Source organism: Callospermophilus lateralis, chromosome 18 (genome assembly GCF_048772815.1).
Source record: "Callospermophilus lateralis isolate mCalLat2 chromosome 18, mCalLat2.hap1, whole genome shotgun sequence".
In the NCBI taxonomy this organism is placed as follows: Eukaryota; Metazoa; Chordata; class Mammalia; order Rodentia; family Sciuridae; genus Callospermophilus; species Callospermophilus lateralis.
In genome coordinates this window covers 19115063-19134845 of record NC_135322.1, presented here as the reverse complement: position 1 = coordinate 19134845, position 19783 = coordinate 19115063, and the positions used below count along the sequence as shown (strand labels likewise).

Sequence of the window (19783 nt, the reverse complement as noted above, 5' to 3'; positions counted from 1 at the left end):
CAATAAGTTTAAAATAAAGAAATTTGGAACAATCTCTGTATTTTATTGTGGATTTCTTTATATTAGATAACAGAAAGCGGTTCTGAAAATGTGCCGAAACCTTGCTGAGCTTCCTGCTCCCAGCCTGGGGTGGGGGTCGGGGAATGAGCAGAGGTGCTTTTGCCCACATTTACATAAACTTCCCTTAGTGGACAGGGAAGTAGTTTTCTCTGAATGTGAATATATCTTCAGATATACTTTTAGTCACTGAGTCTAATTTAAACATGTCTACTACAATAGGGAAAGCAATGAATGGATTCTGCTAAATCACCCAGTGTCTCAGTGTATGCAGAGTGGTAATAAATTCCTGTTTTGAAGTAATGGATCACTGTAAGGCTTTCCCCCAACCATACAGTTTTAATATTACCACCTTCACTTATATGACATCATCATTTTTGTAGAGATGAGTTTGCTGATTTGAATTGTTTCAAGGGAAGATGCCATTGAGAGACTTTTCTATGATCCTTCGATTCTTCTCATGTCTTGGAAAATAAATTTCTACTCATAGCAGTTTCATGAAAACTGTAGTACAGTCATTTCTATGGGTAGTATGTCCCACTTCATTTTTATGAATTAGGTATAATTTAGGATCCAATAATTTGTCCTGGGAAGTTTTATAGAGAGATTATTTCTTTGTTGAAGGTGCCAGGTCGTTTTTAACAACACTTTTAAACCAACTCTTTCATTGTATGAAACTGAAGAGTTCATAAGTATTTTATATGCACTTAAAGGAGAGTGCCAATCCCTAGATATTCTTTATTGGAGCCCAAACATCAAGACTTGCCACTCCCTTTGAAGCAGCTGTTAGAGCCTGGTGCCTTCGCACATCATCACCTCTCAGTTCTCCCTCAATGTGTTTTGGGGACCTGTCTGCTTCACTTCCCCTAACCCTATCTTGTGGAGGGCTCTCCTCCTCTCTAGCCTAGACTTGGTCTTCCTAGACAGGAGAATCATCACATGCTCTCCAGAACCATCCTGTTACAAGTTCATCCAGGGTGAGACCCAATCTTGTGGAGTGGCTCTGTTTCATCTTGCCAATTTATTTTCCCCTCACTCTTCTCCTATCTTTTATGTTTGGAATGTAGTACCTCTTGCTTTTCAAACCAAACCCTTCCTGTTTTAGCCCCCAGCCTCTGTGCAAGGTCAACCTTATTTTTCTTCCTGGCATTTTTTCATTGGCCTAGACTACATAGTTATTTGTGCTTGCTAAGGTGAGCCCCTCTTAAAAGGCTATAGGCTCTGAGCACATGGATTATGTGTTTATACCACACTGGTGCAGAGTAGATGCTTAATTATTTATCAAATGACTACCTACACCTTTTTGTGAGTGCTTTAGCCTCGTGTAGTTTCTGGAAGGGCCTCATGTATTTTTGAGGCTGTACAAATTTCTGCAGAGGTTGGAGGAGATATAAGTTGAACACAGCCTTAGGAACATGGGGTGGAGTGGGCTGCCTGAGACCTACCTGTACCTTCAAAGAATGCCTATTGACCTGGACTAAACAAGTCACATTTATGTTCCCAGTGTCCTTCTTGGACAAAGTGTTTAGTTACTGAGATTTTCTCCTTGATTTTTTGTCCACATGCTTGACAATCAGGGGAAAAAAAATGTACGTAGAACGAGCAGTTTGGGTGTGGAATGGGCAGTTTGGAATGTCTAAAGGGGAGGAAGGAGAAAGGTGTGTGATACACATAGCTCTGTTTCTTAATTAACAAAACATCTATTTGAGTTTCAGTCTAACTTGGACTGGTTTTACCCAGAGGTGGGTGATACTGTAACCCTGTGCACCTATACTGGTTTATCAGGGGCAGCAGGGGTGGAGAAATGCTTGGCAAACTCTTCAACTCATCTGATGCTCAGAAAGACCCAGTGTTGTGCAAACTGCTTTGTGTCACCAGTGGCTCAGGGGATACATCTGTGCACCAGGAAAAAACCTTAAAGAGTGGGTATCATAAACCCAAAAAGCAAAAGAGATAAAAGCAACCTGGAACTGTGATTATTTTTTTTTTGCTGTGCCTTGGTAGGGCCTTGGCAATGCTAGGAAAGTGCTGAGCTACACTCCCAGGTCTGGCTTTTATTTCTTTAGGGTCACATCATAAGCACTTTTTTGTTACATCCATTTGTATTGAACTCCTTGGCGGCTTCTCAAAAGCGTCTAGCTTGGGCTAATTTTCCACTCCATCATTCATCCCTGGCATTCTTTCTTCTCACTTGCCCATCACCTTGACTTGGAAATTCCTGCATGACAACACTGTGAGGAGACAAATCTGAAATGGGTGTGCAGACTTCTAGAAGCTGGCTTTGCAGTTCTGTGGGACTTCTGTGGCAATGGCACAGAGGGAAGGACAGGTATTCTATCCGTGTCAGGGACCAGGCACAATGGGCTCTGGGTGGCCTTACCACCTTGGAGCAGAATTTGATCAGTGGGCTTCCTCTTAGGGCAAGCTCCTGGGCCACCCAGGTGACAGTGCCTAACAGATGCTGGTTTTACATGAAGAAAATCATGGATGCAAGATCCCTGTAAGTCTCAAATTTTAAATAACTGCATTTCAAGTGCTATATAATTCTGTCCCTTTCAGAAATCTGACTTTGAGGCAATAACTATATTTAAAAGACTTAGGTTAACCTTTTAACTTGTGCAAAGGTAAGGTATAGAATAACTCCACCAATCTGTCCTGAGTGCCTGGGATCTTTCTACAGGTCTGGTTCAACATCTACCCAGCCCCAAGCCTCTGGCTGCACTGGGACTGATGGGGTGACATCAGTGTGGTACAAACTTGTGTGTCTGGAGTGTCTAGGAGGGCTTGTTTACACTGCTCCTTGGGCATAATCTCTGGAGATTCTCATTTCCAAGTACCCCAGTGATTCTGATGACCTGTGAGGCTTGGGAAGTCTAGCAGCAAAGGTGACAGGGTGATACTGAAGCCCAGCAGAGTCCCTGGGGCTCAAAGCAGGCCATGGGGGAGGACTCTGCCCTTGTTCTCTCAGGCTAGTCTGATGCAGAACAGGGCGAACAGGGCCTGTGCCATCAGCACCATTTTCTTGTGATTTGATTCCTGAGACACTAGATGAACCATCTTTTTAGGGTCCTGATTCCCCGAGCTCATCCACAAAGGATGAAAAGGCAGGAGGATCATGAGTTCAAAGCCAGCCTCAGTAATTTAGTGAGAAATTGCAATGCAGGGAGTCCCTGTTTCTAAATAAAATACAAAATAGGGCTGGGGATGTGGCTCACTGGTCCAGTGGCCCTGAGTTCAATCCCCGGTATCCAAAAAGAAAAAACTGAAGAGGGAACCATGAACAAAGGACCATTTTAAACATTTTATTATAAATTTCATCCTGCACATTGATTTGGGAGAAAACACTGGAAATGCATCTTTCTTAAGAACAGGAATACAAATAGCAAGACACATTTTAGTTTGCTACTAAAGAATAAGATTCTCTTCAATCACATTTTAAGTCACTGTCATTTAAGCAAAGTACATAAGAAATTAAGGGTGTGCTCTTGCAGAAGGTTAAAAAGCTCCTTGGAAACAGGATTATTTGGTATGATCAAGTGTCAATGCTAGGATCTGATTGCTGAGCACCATTCTTGCTGTTGGAGGGCCAGTCACTAGGCTGTGTCCGGCCTGGAGAGAGGTTACAAGGCCAGCCCAGTCTCACTGCACATTCTGGCTGGCTCTACTTTGGGCCAGAGAAGGGCGTAAAGGCCTTGTCAGAGCCTGCCATGCACGCTTCGATTTCTTCCACGGTCCGGGGCACACAGGTCAGCAGTTCCATGCCGCTCTCTGTCACCACCACATCCTCCTCAATACGGACCTGGGTCAGAACAACAGACGCCCATTATGACTGAGCTGGCCTCACGCGCCATGCGAACAGGTCTGACCTGTTCCAGCCTGATCCCTGCTGTGTGGGAGCAGCCTTTATTTGGATCTGAAGTCTCCCATAGGCTCATTCACTGAATGCCTGGTCCCCATGCAGCAGTGTCAGATAGGGGCCCTTGGGGAGGTAATGCGATCAAGAGGGTTCTGACCTCATGAATGAATTAATCCACTTAAGGATTCACAGCTTACCTGGTTTTGGGGAGGTGGTAAAAACTTTAGGAGGTGGGGTCTAGCTGGAGGAAGCAGGTCATTGGAGGTATGCTACCTTTGAAGGCTATTGTGGCCCTAGCTCCTTCCTCCCTCTCTTTTTCTACTTCCTGGCCACCATGAGGTGAGCAGCTGTGTTTTACCTCACCTCAGGCCCAAAGCACTGGGGCCAAGTAACCAGGACGCTCTGAAACTACCAGCCCAAACAAACCTTTTCTGGGTGGGATGTGGCTCAGTGGTAGAGCACTTGCCTAGCGTGTGTGAGACCCTGGGTTCCATCCTCAGAACTGGGAATAAAATCTTCCCTCCTTTAAGTTGATTTATCTCAGGTATTTTGTCACAGTGACAGAAGGCTGATTAACACATTTAGGAATGATCAATACTCTCCAGAAGACACTAGCTGCAAAGCCTCTGTGGACTACCCACTAGAGGAAGGTGCCTCCCATGGTCATTTGCTTATGTGACCTCACTGTCCTTGTGGTAAATGGGAATCTCTCGGGTGGGCAGAGCCTGTCTTCCTACTGAGGAATGAGGCACATGTCTGCTACCAGGCCATGTGAAGGGGCAGGCCAGGCCCTCCTCAAGTGAGGAAGTGAAGACTGTCTCTCCTCCACTAGGGCCTCTGTTCTGATGAGCAGCAGCAGTGGGAGAGTGGGCGTTCTGAGAACAAGACTGGGCTCACAGGCACTCACCCCGCCAAAACCCCGAAAGCGCTGTAGGACCTCGCGGTTAAAGAAGCAGGCCTGGGCTGGGTCAGCAAGGGCCTGGTCCAGGAGGTGGTCGATGAAGTAGATGCCCGGTTCCACAGTAAGCACCATGCCTGGTTCCAGGTGTCGTGCGGTGCGCAGGCTCCGCAGGCCTGGCTCGTCAATGCGCTCCACACCCTGTGGGGAGAGGGATGGTGGGAGGACCCAGGTGACAGCCCCAGCGCCGGCCACTGGGGCCACTGCCTCACTGGGAGACACTCAGACCCATGAGGCTGACTCCAGCCTCATGGGCTGTCTGACAACAGGGTCCCCAGCTCACCCTTGCTCTGCTGGGTCATCCCCAAAGATCCTCACTTTGCATGAGTGTCTCTGGCCCCTAGTCACCCTCAGAACTGCCTTCAGGAATCCTGTGGACACTGATGGGCACACACCCAGGGCAAGCTGCCCACGTGGGCCTGCGAGACTGCCTGGGTGTCCAGCTGCCCTCACTCAGGACCCTCTCCAGGCTAGGGGATGGCAGATGCCAAACCAGGGAAGCCAGAAAAGCTCTTAAGGAGGCTGCAGAGCCTTCCACAGCTGCATCTTTCCTTCCAGCAGCTCAAGTGGAAACTGGTCTCAAAAGTGCAGGTCCCAGCTACCCCAAGGCCAAGCCCCAGGTTTTCCACATGACCATTCAGGAAGCAGGACAGGCGCTGTCTTCAGCATGGACCCGCCAGCATCAGCAATGGCGAATAAATATCTGCATGCGCATGGCCTGGTGGTGCGATCCCCAGAGAAGCTCTCTGGGCCCTGCAGTGAGGCGCTGGGACATGGCTTCCAGCCCTGGAACCAGAAATGACCAGGGATCGCTGTTCCCCGCAGAAGCCAGAGTCTGCTGTCCTGCCTCTCTCAGTGCACACCCAACCAGGGCCTGTCCTTCCACACAGGCATAGCCAAGAGGGCCTCAGCCTGGACTGAGGGCAAGTGGTGCCCAGGACACTTGCAGGAATGTTCTTGCCCTCCCCAGGCCCTGGGGGCACCCATCTGGCCTGCGGTCAAGGCCTCTGAGTGAGTGGGCAGCAAGCAAGCTCTCCGTCAGGAGCTGAGTTTGCCCTGCCCCACTTGTGGCTCTCCTCAGGAAGCCCGCTGCTGGAGATGGAGCTGTCATTTCTGACTGTTTGGGGGCCAAGAACATCAGACTTCAATTAGTGGTTCATGTAAGGTAACCAGAAACAGGCTGGCTCAGCCTCCAAGGCTGGGCACAGCAGGGAAGGCTGTGACTGTAATCCTGCCAGGGTGGGGACAGCCACCCTAACCTGGTGGGAGCAGGCCAGGATGGACCCAGTGAAGGGACGTCAAGGCACCACGATCCCTGGCACAGATGCTTGGCTGGTGTGGTCCCCAAAACTGCCTCGGGCCACTGAGCTGGAAGATAAGCAGGAGGACAGGGAATGCCGGGAGACAGGGTGCTCCTTAGCTGGATGGTTCTGCTTGGACTGCTCAGGTGAGAGGCGCTTGTGGCAAGGGGAAGGGCCTGTCTCCTGCCCAGAAGAGGCTTGCCAGGGCTGGGGATCCTGGGTCTGTACTCCAGAATCTTCCTGCTCCTACCACCCAAAGCTACGCCTGCCCCTTGGCATCCCCTCCCTGTCCCTTTCCTTCATGCTACACCCTTAGTGCCTGACTCCTTCTCCCCACTCCAGGGCTTTCAAAGCTAGGGATTTGGCCAAGCCCAGACAAAGACATGCCTCTTTCTCCAGGCCACCCTCCCTCCCTGTGGACCCCTAGGCTTGCAGGGGGAGACAGGTTGCCTATGCATGGAGATCCGCTTCTCTCCTTCCAGAGAGTTTCAGACCCATCATTCAACTGAGGTTGGGGGAGAAGGGAAGGGATCCTAGGGGGCTTAGGGAGTATGCCCACCCCAGCCCACTGAGCACAGGAAACGCTTCTCAGGGGCCCACCAGAAACAGGGCACAGGCCTGGGAGACCAGCCCAACGGCTGGGCAGAGAGCATGAAGAGCTGGGTGGAGTGGGTACAGGCCCGTGATGGAGAGATCACGGGCCTCCCCTGGCCCAGGACACCAGCCTAGCTGGGGGTGCCCATGCTGTGCCCATAACTGCCTCTGCCTGGGTGGAGGGCTTGACGAAGCCCCAACTTTTACTGGGCTCTGAGCAGAGAAGACCCAGATGTGTCTGTAGGCCTGAAATAAAATAAATGACTTTTATAGGAAAAGCCATATTTTTTCCACAGTGTTTATCTGTCAGAAGAATAGACTCTGTGAGCACAAAGGGCTGCTTACTGGAAAAGATGAAAACAGTTTGCTGCCAATTTTCTTTGGTGGAAAAAAAAGTGCTTTGGCGACTAATGAATAACGAACCTCAGCTAACAATGTCTGGAAGGCCCTGCTCTTGGCTCCCTGCACACAATGGGAAGGATAGAAATTAGGAAATTAAAACTGATTTTGTTTCTCCAAATTTAACTGTTTACACTTGAGGAAAAAATAATTGAATAATAATGCTTCTCTTGAGCAATTCCACTCCCCCCTCAAATCATTCTTAGTGCTTTCAAAATACCCTGCAGCCAAGAGGCCAAGCCTACTCTTGGCTAACTGGCTGGTGGGCCCCAGGGTGTGCACCGATTGCATAATCAGCCCCCTGCGCAGCGGGCGCCAGGCCAGGAGGCAGGGACGCTCACCCCGCCCACAGGGGCCCAAAGGGGCTGTAGCCACCTGCCTGGTAGGGCCTCCTGTGGGCCCTCAAGCACCCTCTGGGTGGTCCTGTGAGGGCTGGGTGGTAAGAGGAGGAGGGGAAGTTGTCTGGAGATGACCCCCAACAAGCCTTTCTGCCCTGTCAGAGGTCCAAAACGTGACTGGGGATAAGCAAGCTACAGGGCCACAGGTGTGCTGGCCCAGGGGCCTGGGAGGCAGAGGGCATGCCAGCCAGCGAACAGGGGCAAGGGCTCTGCTGCTGGGCTTGTGAGGGGTGAGGTAAGTGAATGAAGTCAGAGGCGAAGGAATCAGTGCAGGTCTGTCACTAAGACCTGGCTTCGGGCCCATTGTCCCATGCACTATATACCTACTACCTACCACCCTCTGGGCAGAGGATTCTTGTCCCAAGGCCCAGCATGCAGAGGCACGCAACTCCATGCCTAGGTCCTATGGTCACAGCCACTGGACGAGAAACCCACCCCTGCCTTAACTAGGGCCCCAATCCCCCCTCTCTTCCTCTCTGTATCCACAGGGAGCCCCACCTCTCCTGTCTCTCAGAACCCACTCTGCACCAAAGACAGCCAGGCTCAGTGACAGCCCACAAGCAGGCCAACTGGGACAACATGTTCACACTGACCTCAGGGTAGCCTCCCACATCGTGGACGTCAAGGCCCAGGAGGTGGCCGAGCCCGTGAGGCATGAACACGGCTCCCAGATGGACCTCGACCATGGCATCCACGCTGCCCTGCAGAATCCCGATGCGCACCAGCTCCTCCAGGTGAATGCGGTCAGCCAGACGGTGCATGTCAGGCCACCAGACACCTGTGACCCAAAGAGAGGCTGCAGTGAGTTGGGGCTCCACAGGGCAAGGGATGGGGAGACCCAAAGCCCTCACACAGGCTGGGCAAGAGCACCTGGAGTGAAGGACCCAAGTGCCACTCCAGGGACCAAGGGCGATGTGGCCTAGGTGGCCTTCTATACTGGCCTTTTCCAGTCAAAGCCTGGACCTCCAGATGCTCTGCCTCCCTATTCTGCCTCACGGGTACACTTCTGTCACCCATGGCCAGGGCCCCCGGCCAGGTGTACTCCAGCCCATGCAGTGCCCACCCCTGCCTAGACTGTTTCTGGGGCTGGGGAGCCCAGCAAGATCCCTGGGCACCAGAAGAAAAGCACATGTCTCTCCAGGGGCAGATGTGGGTGGCTCAGGCCCGAAGGCTATCTCGGATGTTCAGGCCTAAGTTTTGCTGCTGTGGGGCAAAGGGAGGCTGGAGGCTTGGTGGTGGTAGTGGGTGTCCCTGTATATCCTGAAAGGCCAGGGTCACCCTCAGAGGCACTGCAGGGAGCAGAGGTTTCTGGGTGAAGGAGCAGCTCTCTCAGCACCAGTAGGCAGGGATCTGTGCCTGGCCTGCTCTAGCACTGGAGCCGTCTCCCTGGAAGCCCAGGTGTGCAAGCCCAGGCTGCTAATCAAACGCATCTTCACCCCATTTCCAGGCCCAGGATCACTGTAGAGAGCCTTGTAAGCAGAGCCCTGGGGGCCACACAGGCTCTGTGGGGCCAAGGGGCCTTTGGGAGCTGATAACATAGGTCACTTGGAGAGCTGCTGTCAGAGACTGGGCCAGCGTCAGGGTCTGCCTGAGGTCTGGGAATCTCCCTGTACCTCCCAGAGGGGCTTCCAGCCCATTTCTGGACCCGTCCTGAATACCAGACAAGGATCCTAGGCCAGCAAAGCTTCCTGCCCTGACCTCATGAGGATAGACGGCCACGTGCTGGCTGAGGCCAGTGGCCCAGGACATGCCAAGCAAGCCCGGTGAGGGCCCAGGTCACTGTAGTGCTCTGGCACTGGAGCCAAGGGCGACCTTGGCTCCAGAGGCCCTCCCCACCATGTCCTGCCTTGGCTCAGAGCTAGACCTGTCCTCACATATGGCCCTGACTTTGGTGACCTCTGATGCAAGAGGGGAGGGCTGGGGATCTCCGCATCAAGAGGGGCTTTGCTGGATCCTGAATTGACAAGCACTGGGCCATGAGGCTCAGGACTCAATGGGATGAAGAGAAATGAGGGCCTACCCAGGGACACAGGTCACCACCCCTCAACACTCTCACTGGGCACCAGCCCTTCAGGTTTGGGCCACTTCCCTGACAGAGATGGACACCCCACAGCTGGGATCATGAGTGGCTCAAACACGTTCACAGGCAGTGAACGTGGCTGCAGGGGGTGGAGACCTGGAGACAGAAGAATACACTCTTCGGAGTCTAGTTTCCAGCCCAGCCCCATCTACCTACCCTAGCCAGCAAGGTGCTGAGGTGGGTGCAGTCTTCCTAGGTCTGGAATCTGGCTACTGGACAGGCTTGGGGTGCCTCTGGCCATTATTGGCTCATTTATAGAGGAGTCTCAGGCCCACACAGCGCCTTGGCCCCTGTGCTCCTATGGGTGGAGCCAGGGTGGCGAGCTTTCTCTGATGGTCAGCCTTCCTGAAATGGGGACCAACCGAGTAACTAGAATTCCAGCTCAGCTTGTCACCAGCTGTGTAACCTGGGCAAGTTCCCCCACTTCTGAGTCTCTGTTGCTGCCTCTGTCAAGGAGTCACAATGCTGACCTTTGAAAGACGGCTACCGTCTGATGTCTAGGGAAGCTATGGATATTAGCCACTATTGATAGATCTGATTTCAATCTTGCTGGTCACCGTGCTCCAGGGCTACGCCTTCCTCACCTCTAGCTACTGCTCTTCCCTAAGATGCCGTGGCCAGGCCCAGACAATCCCACCCCAGCCCACCCTAGGCTTCCTCCGCAGGACTCTCCAGAGGCTGGGCCACCTTTCTGCTCCAGAAGCATATTGAGCCTTTCCATGTCAGACTCTGGGCCATGACCTGTGCGACTGCATCCTTGGGACCTCAGCAAGAAAGCCATGGCCTCCCTGAAGACCCTCCCCGGACACTCTTCCCAGCACCTTCTGGTCGCTAGACAGTCTTACTTGCTTCTCTCGTCTCCACAGCCTGGCAGAGCGAGTGTGCATGAGGTGCTACAAGTCCCCAACAGCTTTGCAAACTCAGCTCCTATCCGGCTCTCTGAGATGCTTTCTTAGATGGGGACCTTCTCCAGTCACCAAAGGGCATCCCCAGGAAATGCAGTCTCCCTTCCAACTTGACTAATTTCAACAGCGGGGCTTCGGGCTTGGCCCAGCCTCAGCAGAAGGTGGGAATCAGGTATAAATCATACCCTATGGTGGCCCCTTGCCCAGGGCCTGCCTGGCTGTGTGGCTCAGGCAGCTCAGTGGCGCCTCCAGGGCCCCTTGCCTGTGTACCCTGGGGAAAGGCCTGTGCGCGGCTCTCTTGGCTGTGAGTGGGAAGTTCCTGCCTGTGTGTGGTTAGGGTTGTGACAGTGATTCAACCTCCAGCGACTTGGCCCAGTGTCTGGCCCGGATGGTGGTTACGACACCCAGTACTGGGGCAGGGCCCCCGAAGTGTGTGAAGGTTAGCGTCCTTGAGCTAGGCTTGGGGGTGGGCACAGACTAGAGAGCCTTCCTGTAGGCCAAGGCCTACCCTGACTCCTAGACTCCTCCCACCTCAGCCATCTGTGGCACCTAGAGCCCACTGGTCTGAGCCAGAAGGCATCCTGGACCGCATACCTGCCCATTCTGGAGAGGCCACATTGCAGAGACAGGTGTAGGTAGCCCAACTCTCCCCTCCACCTCTAGCCAGCACCAAATCTTGTCCTGGCTTCCCTGAAACATCTCCTGAGGCTGCGCCCTGTCTCTCCCAGGGCCCTGCCCACTTTTCACCCCAGTCATATCCTGCAAACTGCTCAGAAATGTGGGGCAGACAGCCGAGGACAAAGCCCAGGTTCCTCAGCTGGCCTCTGACTCCAGCCTCATCCCTCACCCACTCCTGGGTGTAGCAGCCAGACCAGGGCAGCAGTCAGACCAAAGTTCTGAGAGCCATGATTCTGAGAGCTGACACTTCCTGTGCTTTCCACCTGTTCTTCTTGGATGGGACCATGGCCTCCAAGCACCCAGTCCTCCTCATACTGGGCCTCTTGTTGAGGTACTTCCTCCAGGAAGCCCTCTCTAACTGCCCCTTCCTTGCTGCCACAGCCCCTCTACTACAGCATAGCACAAGGGCACAGTGTGGGCCTGGTTTGGGCCTCTGTGTCCATAGAACGTGGGGCTTGGACTCTGCTCTATGCCTGGCATGTGGCACATGTGTGGTGAATATAAGGAGCGCTGGTCTCCCTCCTGGCCTCTCCTAGCCAGTGCTGTGATCCTGTGGCCCATTCTGTGTACACACACACCCAGGCTGGGCAGGGTAGTTGCATGGTTAGTGCCACATCATCTGCCTCATGAAATTGTTAGACTCAAAGAAACAAGAGCTCCCAGTGCCCAGGCCCCAGAATGTGTATGAGCAGCCCCAGGTTACTGCCTAGTCTTCTGTGCCCACCTGGTGCCCTCAGGCACACTCTCTCCTGAAGGCCTGCTGGGCTGGGGCCCAGGCTGGCTCCTCAGCTCCTCAGAGCTGTGAGGCTTCCTGCCCAGAGTATGACAGCCCAGGCTCCCAGGCCTAAGCCCAGCTGAGAAGGCAGTAGAAGGCCCCCAGGCTGCATCCTGAGTCACTTCCAGACAAACAGCTCGCTTCATTTGTGGACAATGGCCCTCGGGGGATGGAAGACGTGCAAGCCAGGGTCTGGGGGTGCAGGAGGGAAGGCCCAGGGCTCAGTCCCAGGGCAGAACCGAGGGCTACCAGGAGCTTCGGGGCAAGCCAAGTTGGCATGAGGTTGAGGGCCTGTGGCCCGGCCCACCCTGCCTATCTCAGGGACCCACTCACCCTGCGCAAGGGCAAGGAGAAAGCCTGCCCACACTATAGGCGCCTTGCTGTGCACTCCCTGGGGTCTTTCCCTACACCCTGCCGAAACACCCCAAGGGAGGACACAAAGGCAGGAAGCTTGCCACCAGCAGGAAGGGAGGACACAGGGCACCATACAGCCCTATCTGACCTGGCTTCTGCCACAGAGAGCAGCATGGCTAGGGTGACAGGCACCTTGTACCTGTCTGCCTGACCCTCATATTCCTCCCGATCTGTAAGGGCAAGGCCAATGGGAAGTCCAGACAATTGGTTTTGCCCCTGCCCACCTGGGAGGGAGGCAAAACACCAGGAAAGGTCCACAGAGTCCACATGTTGGGTGGGCACTACCCCCTGTCCCTCCCCCAGCTAGCTGGTCACCCCTGCAACTATGTTCCTCCCTTACCTTCAGGCCCATTCTAGGATGAGGGTACTTCCTATGACGGGGTGTCGTGAGTGGAGGCTACGGGGTGGGGGCTCATGTGAAAGCACAGGAGGGAGGGCCCCCTGTCTAGGGCAGGGGATGCAAGCCCAGGGAGACGCACGGGCAGGGTGAGAGAGGACGCACGGGCAGGGTGAGAGAGGACACACGGGCAGGGTGAGAGAGGACGCACGGGCAGGGTGAGGGAGACGCACGGGCAGGGTGAGGGAGACGCACGGGCAGGGTGAGAGAGGACGCACGGGCAGGGTGAGAGAGGACGCACGGGCAGGGTGAGAGAGGACGCACGGGCAGGGTGAGAGAGGACGCACGGGCAGGGTGAGAGAGGACGCACGGGCAGGGTGAGGGAGACGCACGGGCAGGGTGAGGGAGACGCACGGGCAGGGTGAGGGAGACAACGGGCAGGGTGAGAGAGGACGCACGGGCAGGGTGAGAGAGGACGCACGGGCAGGGTGAGAGAGGACGCACGGGCAGGGTGAGAGAGGACGCACGGGCAGGGTGAGGGAGGACGCACGGGCAGGGTGAGGGAGGACGCACGGGCAGGGTGAGAGAGGACGCACGGGCAGGGTGAGGGAGACGCACGGGCAGGGTGAGGGAGACAACGGGCAGGGTGAGAGAGGACCCACGGGCAGGGTGAGAGAGGACGCACGGGCAGGGTGAGGGAGACCACGGGCAGGGTGAGGGAGACCACGGGCAGGGTGAGAGAGGACGCACGGGCAGGGTGAGGGAGACCACGGGCAGGGTGAGAGAGGACGCACGGGCAGGGTGAGAGAGGACGCACGGGCAGGGTGAGGGAGGACGCACGGGCAGGGTGAGGGAGGACGCACGGGCAGGGTGAGGGAGGACGCACGGGCAGGGTGAGGGAGGACGCACGGGCAGGGTGAGGGAGGACGCACGGGCAGGGTGAGGGAGGACGCACGGGCAGGGTGAGGGAGGACGCACGGGCAGGGTGAGAGAGGACGCACGGGCAGGGTGAGGGAGACCACGGGCAGGGTGAGGGAGACCACGGGCAGGGTGAGAGAGGACGCACGGGCAGGGTGAGGGAGGACGCACGGGCAGGGTGAGGGAGGACGCACGGGCAGGGTGAGGGAGACCACGGGCAGGGTGAGAGAGGACGCACGGGCAGGGTGAGAGAGGACGCACGGGCAGGGTGAGGGAGGACCCACGGGCAGGGTGAGGGAGGACGCACGGGCAGGGTGAGGGAGACGCACGGGCAGGGTGAGGGAGGACGCACGGGCAGGGTGAGAGAGGACGCACGGGCAGGGTGAGAGAGGACGCACGGGCAGGGTGAGAGAGGACGCACGGGCAGGGTGAGAGAGGACGCACGGGCAGGGGGGAGAGGACGCACGGGCAGGGTGAGGGAGGACGCACGGGCAGGGTGAGGGAGGACGCACGGGCAGGGTGAGAGAGGACGCACGGGCAGGGTGAGGGAGGACGCACGGGCAGGGTGAGAGAGGACGCACGGGCAGGGTGAGAGAGGACGCACGGGCAGGGTGAGAGGAGGACGCACGGGCAGGGTGAGAGAGGACGCACGGGCAGGGTGAGGGAGGACGCACGGGCAGGGTGAGGGAGACGCACGGGCAGGGTGAGAGAGGACGCACGGGCAGGGTGAGGGAGGACGCACGGGCAGGGTGAGGGAGACACGGGCAGGGTGAGAGAGGACCCACGGGCAGGGTGAGGGAGACGCACGGGCAGGGTGAGAGAGGACGCACGGGCAGGGTGAGAGAGGACGCACGGGCAGGGTGAGAGAGGACGCACGGGCAGGGTGAGAGAGGACGCACGGGCAGGGTGAGGGAGACAACGGGCAGGGTGAGAGAGGACCCACGGGCAGGGTGAGGGAGACGCACGGGCAGGGTGAGGGAGACCACGGGCAGGGTGAGAGAGGACGCATGGGCAGGGTGAGGGAGGACGCACGGGCAGGGTGAGGGAGACCACGGGCAGGGTGAGGGAGGACGCATGGGCAGGGTGAGAGAGGACCCACGGGCAGGGTGAGGGAGACGCACGGGCAGGGTGAGGGAGACCACGGGCAGGGTGAGAGAGGACGCACGGGCAGGGTGAGGGAGGACGCACGGGCAGGGTGAGGGAGACGCACGGGCAGGGTGAGGGAGACGCACGGGCAGGGTGAGGGAGGACGCACGGGCAGGGTGAGGGAGGACGCACGGGCAGGGTGAGGGAGGACGCACGGGCAGGGTGAGGGAGGACGCACGGGCAGGGTGAGAGAGGACGCACGGGCAGGGTGAGGGGAGACCACGGGCAGGGTGAGGGAGACGCACGGGCAGGGTGAGGGAGACAACGGGCAAGGTGAGAGAGGACGCATGGGCAGGGTGAGGGAGGATGCCTGCTGGCGGTGAGTGCGGAGGCCTCAGTGTCAGGGCCACCCAGTGGCTGGAGAGCCTGGGGCTCTGCAGGACCAGGATGTACTATCAGCTCCAGGGCAGCCTTACAGCCGTGCTAGCTCTGACCTCTGACTCCGGGCACCCCCATGGGCTCGGCCCACCCCTCTCCAGTAGCACCTTTCCTTTTTGAGCCCTCTCTATGGCTAGGCTTCCTGGTGCCACGGAGACCAGGCTGTATGCAACGGCGGGCCTCTTGCCCTAACCCCAAAGCCACAGTGGAGTTGGATTCCGGCCACCAGAAGCCAAAGCTGGTTCACGGCCTCGTGAAGATGGAATTCTCCCAGGTGCTGGAGCCGTCAGTCTGTCCAGCCCACTCTCCTTCCCACCAGGGCTCCCTGCCCGAGTTCAGCCCTCCTTTCCTTGTTCTGAGTGGCCATGAGGAATGCTTTGCCCCCCCCACCCTTGCCCCAGGATGGGGGGCCAAGGACTGCATTCCTCAATTCCCCAGGGGCTCTATCCACCAGGGTCTATGTGTGATTATTAATTTCTGCCTCTCCTCTGGGCATCACTGTACGACTTCCTGCTTGTCTTTATTTACTCTTCCCTGGAAGGTCACAGGAAGCAGTCCAGCAGTCTCAGTGGGGTGTTTGTCTTGGCCCAGGAGCTCAACCCACAACCCGGGGGCATTCCCACTGGGACAGACAGGGGTCCAACCTGGCCATAGCTGCCCCGATGCTGTGGAGAAACCATCTGCCTCTACCTGGGAAGCGGCTCTGTGGGCACAGGACTTCCAATGCCCCAGTGCTGGGCCTATACCATGTGACCCAGATGGGGCCCAGCTCTGCCCTTGGGAGCCTTGGTGTGTCACAATCTGGCAGTACGGGTGGTTAAAATGCATACAGGGTAATGCTGGGGCCTCTGACTCACTCTCTCATACAAGGGATCCTTGGAAGCCTCAGTGTAGGCTCCCTGACCAGGTCTGTGCTGGGGGGAAAGTTGGGGTGTAAGCAAGAGTGGACCTTGGGTGAGCAAGAGTGTCCTCTCACGGTCTGCAGGGACCAGCTCAGGTGAACTGGCCTAGTGGCTCCGGGCATCCCTGGCTAGACCTGAGGCTGCCCCATGAGTCAGCGTGAGCAGAGGCTACACTCACTGGAAGGCCCTCCATGGGGGGGGTGCCCTGGCTTCCTGGAGAGGGCCTGTGCTTACAGACAGTGGGAGAAGACACCACATCCCACCTTCCCCAGCCCAAACCATCTGCCATCTGAAACACTGATCACTTGAAATGACTGGTGTATTCAAGACTGAGGGAAAATGCTCATCTGTGGTGTGAAGATGGGAGACGTACCCCTCTGGTGATGACTCCACAGACAAAGGACAACGTATCCCATGGTTTCAAAGTCAAATTAAAAAGGGACACAGGGCATCCTCCCCAACTTTGTTTTACTCTGATACCTCGTCTGTAGACTTTACCTTTCCACATTGGTCTTCTTTTAGGGGCTTGTGGGGCTGGGGCCTTGAGGTGGCCCCAGAATCCCCTGCTCCCCTGGCTCCCTAAGCTCTGGTTGGGTCTTTTGGAGATGGACCAGGGGCCATCCAGAAAGGCCCGCTCACAAGATGCCTCCTTTGACAATGACTGCTGCTGATGTTGCTTCCCAAACAGCCCTTGGCCCCGTGATCATGGCTGTGTCTTCCCAGCAATGGGCCAGGGGGCCGCAGGGGACTGTTCAGCCAGATGCTGAGCCAGCAAGCTCTGGGTCCGCGAGAGGCCACATCCTGGGGCTCTTACAGTTCTAGAGCTCGCAATCTTTTTCTTCTTTTTAAAATCAAAGCTCCATGGAGGGGTACAAATCTGACTACCACAGCCCCCCGTTTAAGAATTCCAAGTCTAATTTCAGGCCTGTCACGGCCAGGGCCCCAGAGGGCCCCAAAGCCTCTGTTCACCATCCCCGGAACACGGAGGAGACACTGGGCTGCAGCCAGCTCTCTGCTGGCCCTTAACTAGAGGGCTGATGCCAGTGTCTGGAGCTGGCTGAGCCCACCCTGGAGTGGATTCTGCTTTGAGACAGGGAGGGGGACTACGGCAGCCATTTGGGGCACGAGGAGGCTGAAGGATGGGAGCAAGGCACACAGCCAGCAGGCAGCCAAGCTGGAGTGAGCGCGGGTCTCTGGGCCTGGGGCTCATTTCTAGACCCGGAGCCTCGCTCTGGTGCTCCACTGTGCTGGCTCTCTTGCTGCAGTGACCCTCATGTGGCTTGTAGAAGACGCCTGAGCGCCCCCCCCCCCATCCCAGAGGCCTGGGGCCTGCACAGCAGGAGAAGGAGGTGGTGAGTGAGCGCTGGAGGAAGCAGGGGCTGGGGCGTCTATGACCCGAAACACCAGGTGCTCTCTGCCTTCAACCCTATGAAGAAAGTGGCTGAGCAGCTCAGGAGGACTTCAGGTTCAAAGCCAGCCCCTTAGTGAGACCCTGTCTCAAAATTTAAAAAAGGGCTGGGCATGTGGCTCAGTGGTTAAGCACCCCTGGATTCAATCCCTGGTACCATTAAAACAACAACAACAAAAAAAAAAACCCAAGTGGCGGGAGCCTCTGCAGCCAGCTGGTTCACCCCCAGGAGCTCACTCCCACACTGGCCCAGTAGGTCCTGCACCTCTGTGCTGCCCCAGCTCTGGCCCCACTCACACCTCCTCTCCCTACCTCTATGGGTTGGTGTCAGCACCCAACACCATTCTGTTGCTTACAACCAAAACACCGCAGAAGTCAGTGTTCTGGTGGGACAGCTGTGCCTTGGGCAGTGTAGGCGAGTCACCAGGTCAGGTTGGGAGAGAGGCAGGGAAAGCCCATCCTTACTGCAGGACAGGCTGCAGCCAAACAGATCATTAGGCATGGCCAGTGGTGGCCAGCAGTCACATGTCCCCAAGAGGGCTCAGCCTGCGGGATAACTGGCTCATGGTACCTTGATTGGGCTGTAAGGAATCAAAGGCCTGTAGGATGGGCTTCTCTGAAGCCCAGGAGGATCTGAAGCAAGAATATGGCACATCTGTAAGTTATCCTATCCAGGCAAAGGTGACAAGTCAGGGTTCCCTGGTCCCTGCTGGAAAAGGGTCTCTTCCTGAGGAGAAAAAGCCAAACACTGGAGCTGGCACTTGACCAGGTATGTGCTGAGCCTACCCATCTCGGAACTATGGATGCCCGGGGCTCACGGGAGGGAACGTGGCTGACAACTGAAACAGGGAGAATGGGAGGACCCGATGGGCCTGGAAGGGACGTCAGAAAGGCAGTCTTGCTTGTGGGGGACACTTAAGCCCCTCCAGAGGACCACCTCAGTGGGCCAAGACTGCCATATATAGACATCGAGAGGCAGAGCAGTGGGGCCTCTGGAAGCTGCCCGGGGTGGGGGACACACATGGAAAACTGGGGGCCAGACAGGAGCAGGATCACAACATGCTGGCCAAGGCTGGCTGTGGGGAGAGAGTGGCAGGCTTGGGTCTAGACTCACCCCCATCATAGAGTGACCGTGACCTCTACAGAGCCTGAACACGAGCCAGGCAGATGCTTAAAGGTGTTTCCCATGGCTCAGCCCGATCCTCGAGAGCTGCTGCCTCCCCAGGTACCGACAGGGAACAGTCACCCAGGGGAAGAACTTTCTGTCCAAGGTCACAAGAGCTGCTGAGTGGACCTGGAACCTGTTCCAGTGTCCACCCAGATGCCAGTGTCCAAGCCTGGCCAACTCTCCCTCAAGTGGACTCTGCTTTGGGACAAGGCACGGGACATGCTGACATTCTGATGACCAGTGTGGGCGGAGGGATGTGCAGAAGAGGTGGCCAGTTGGGACATGGGGTGACTTTGGGCTGAGCTCCCAGACTACAGCCTTCTTCCTGATTGGTGGTCAGTTCTGTTTCCTGGCGTGGCCTGAAGACTGACTCATCAGAGTCTGACTGGTCACGTGTGGAGGGGTAGATGCAGGTGCCTGTCACAAGGCTGCCCCCTCCCCCCATGCCAGGGGGTCCTCCTCAGCTGGCCCCACTCCCCCTCCCCTCACCTGGCTTCATAGTGCTCATGACAGCACGGCAGCTCCGCAGCACCGCCTCGTAGATGGCCTTCTGGTCCTCGGTGAACTTGCCATTAGCTGGAAAGGAGCAGGTGATGTCCGAGGCGAAGCAGTAATACTCACCTCCCATGTCGAACAGGCTGCAGGGAGAGGAGGGTAGGAGGTGAGAGGGCACTCAGGGTGCCTCCTTGCTCCCTTCCCATGTACGGGACTCAAGGATGGCTTCCTTTGGCCCGGATGCAGTAGGGTATTGTGACCACCCCACCTTGAGAAGGTGACCAGCGTACGCAGCTCCAACCTGGTGAGCCCCGGAAGAGCTTGAGTAGCAGAGGAACCCAGACCTCTATCCCCAGCAAAGAGAGTGGCACAGGGCTCAGCCTCAGCAGGGCAGGCCGAGGAGAGTGGGGCTTCCCTTCACAGCCTAGCCCCTGTGGGGACTCACTTGGAGAACTGAGAAAGACAGACACGTCCCCAGGCCCCTACATGCCACCTGACTCTATATGAACATGTCAACAGATCCCCTAGGTCTGCCCTTTACTCAGCAGGGAAGGGAGAAAGAAGGAGCCTGGGGATGGACACAGGACACACTGTCTACAAGAGAATGCGATGTGGG

At 56.5% G+C, this 19783-nt stretch overlaps 1 protein-coding gene across 1 annotated transcript in view; it reads right to left on the bottom strand.

The window, feature by feature from the left end:
- Positions 1 to 3338: 3338 nt before the first annotated feature.
- Positions 3339 to 19783, bottom strand: part of Pepd (peptidase D) — a 126183-nt gene continuing 109738 nt past the window's right edge. The window contains exons 12-15 of the mRNA XM_076837625.2: positions 19162 to 19310; positions 8157 to 8341; positions 4821 to 5012; positions 3339 to 3856 (exon numbers count right to left, since the gene is read on the bottom strand). Of these exons, the coding sequence (XP_076693740.1) occupies positions 3719 to 3856; positions 4821 to 5012; positions 8157 to 8341; positions 19162 to 19310 (664 nt within the window). The 3' untranslated portion in view covers positions 3339 to 3718. The remainder of the gene's footprint in view (positions 3857 to 4820; positions 5013 to 8156; positions 8342 to 19161; positions 19311 to 19783) is intronic.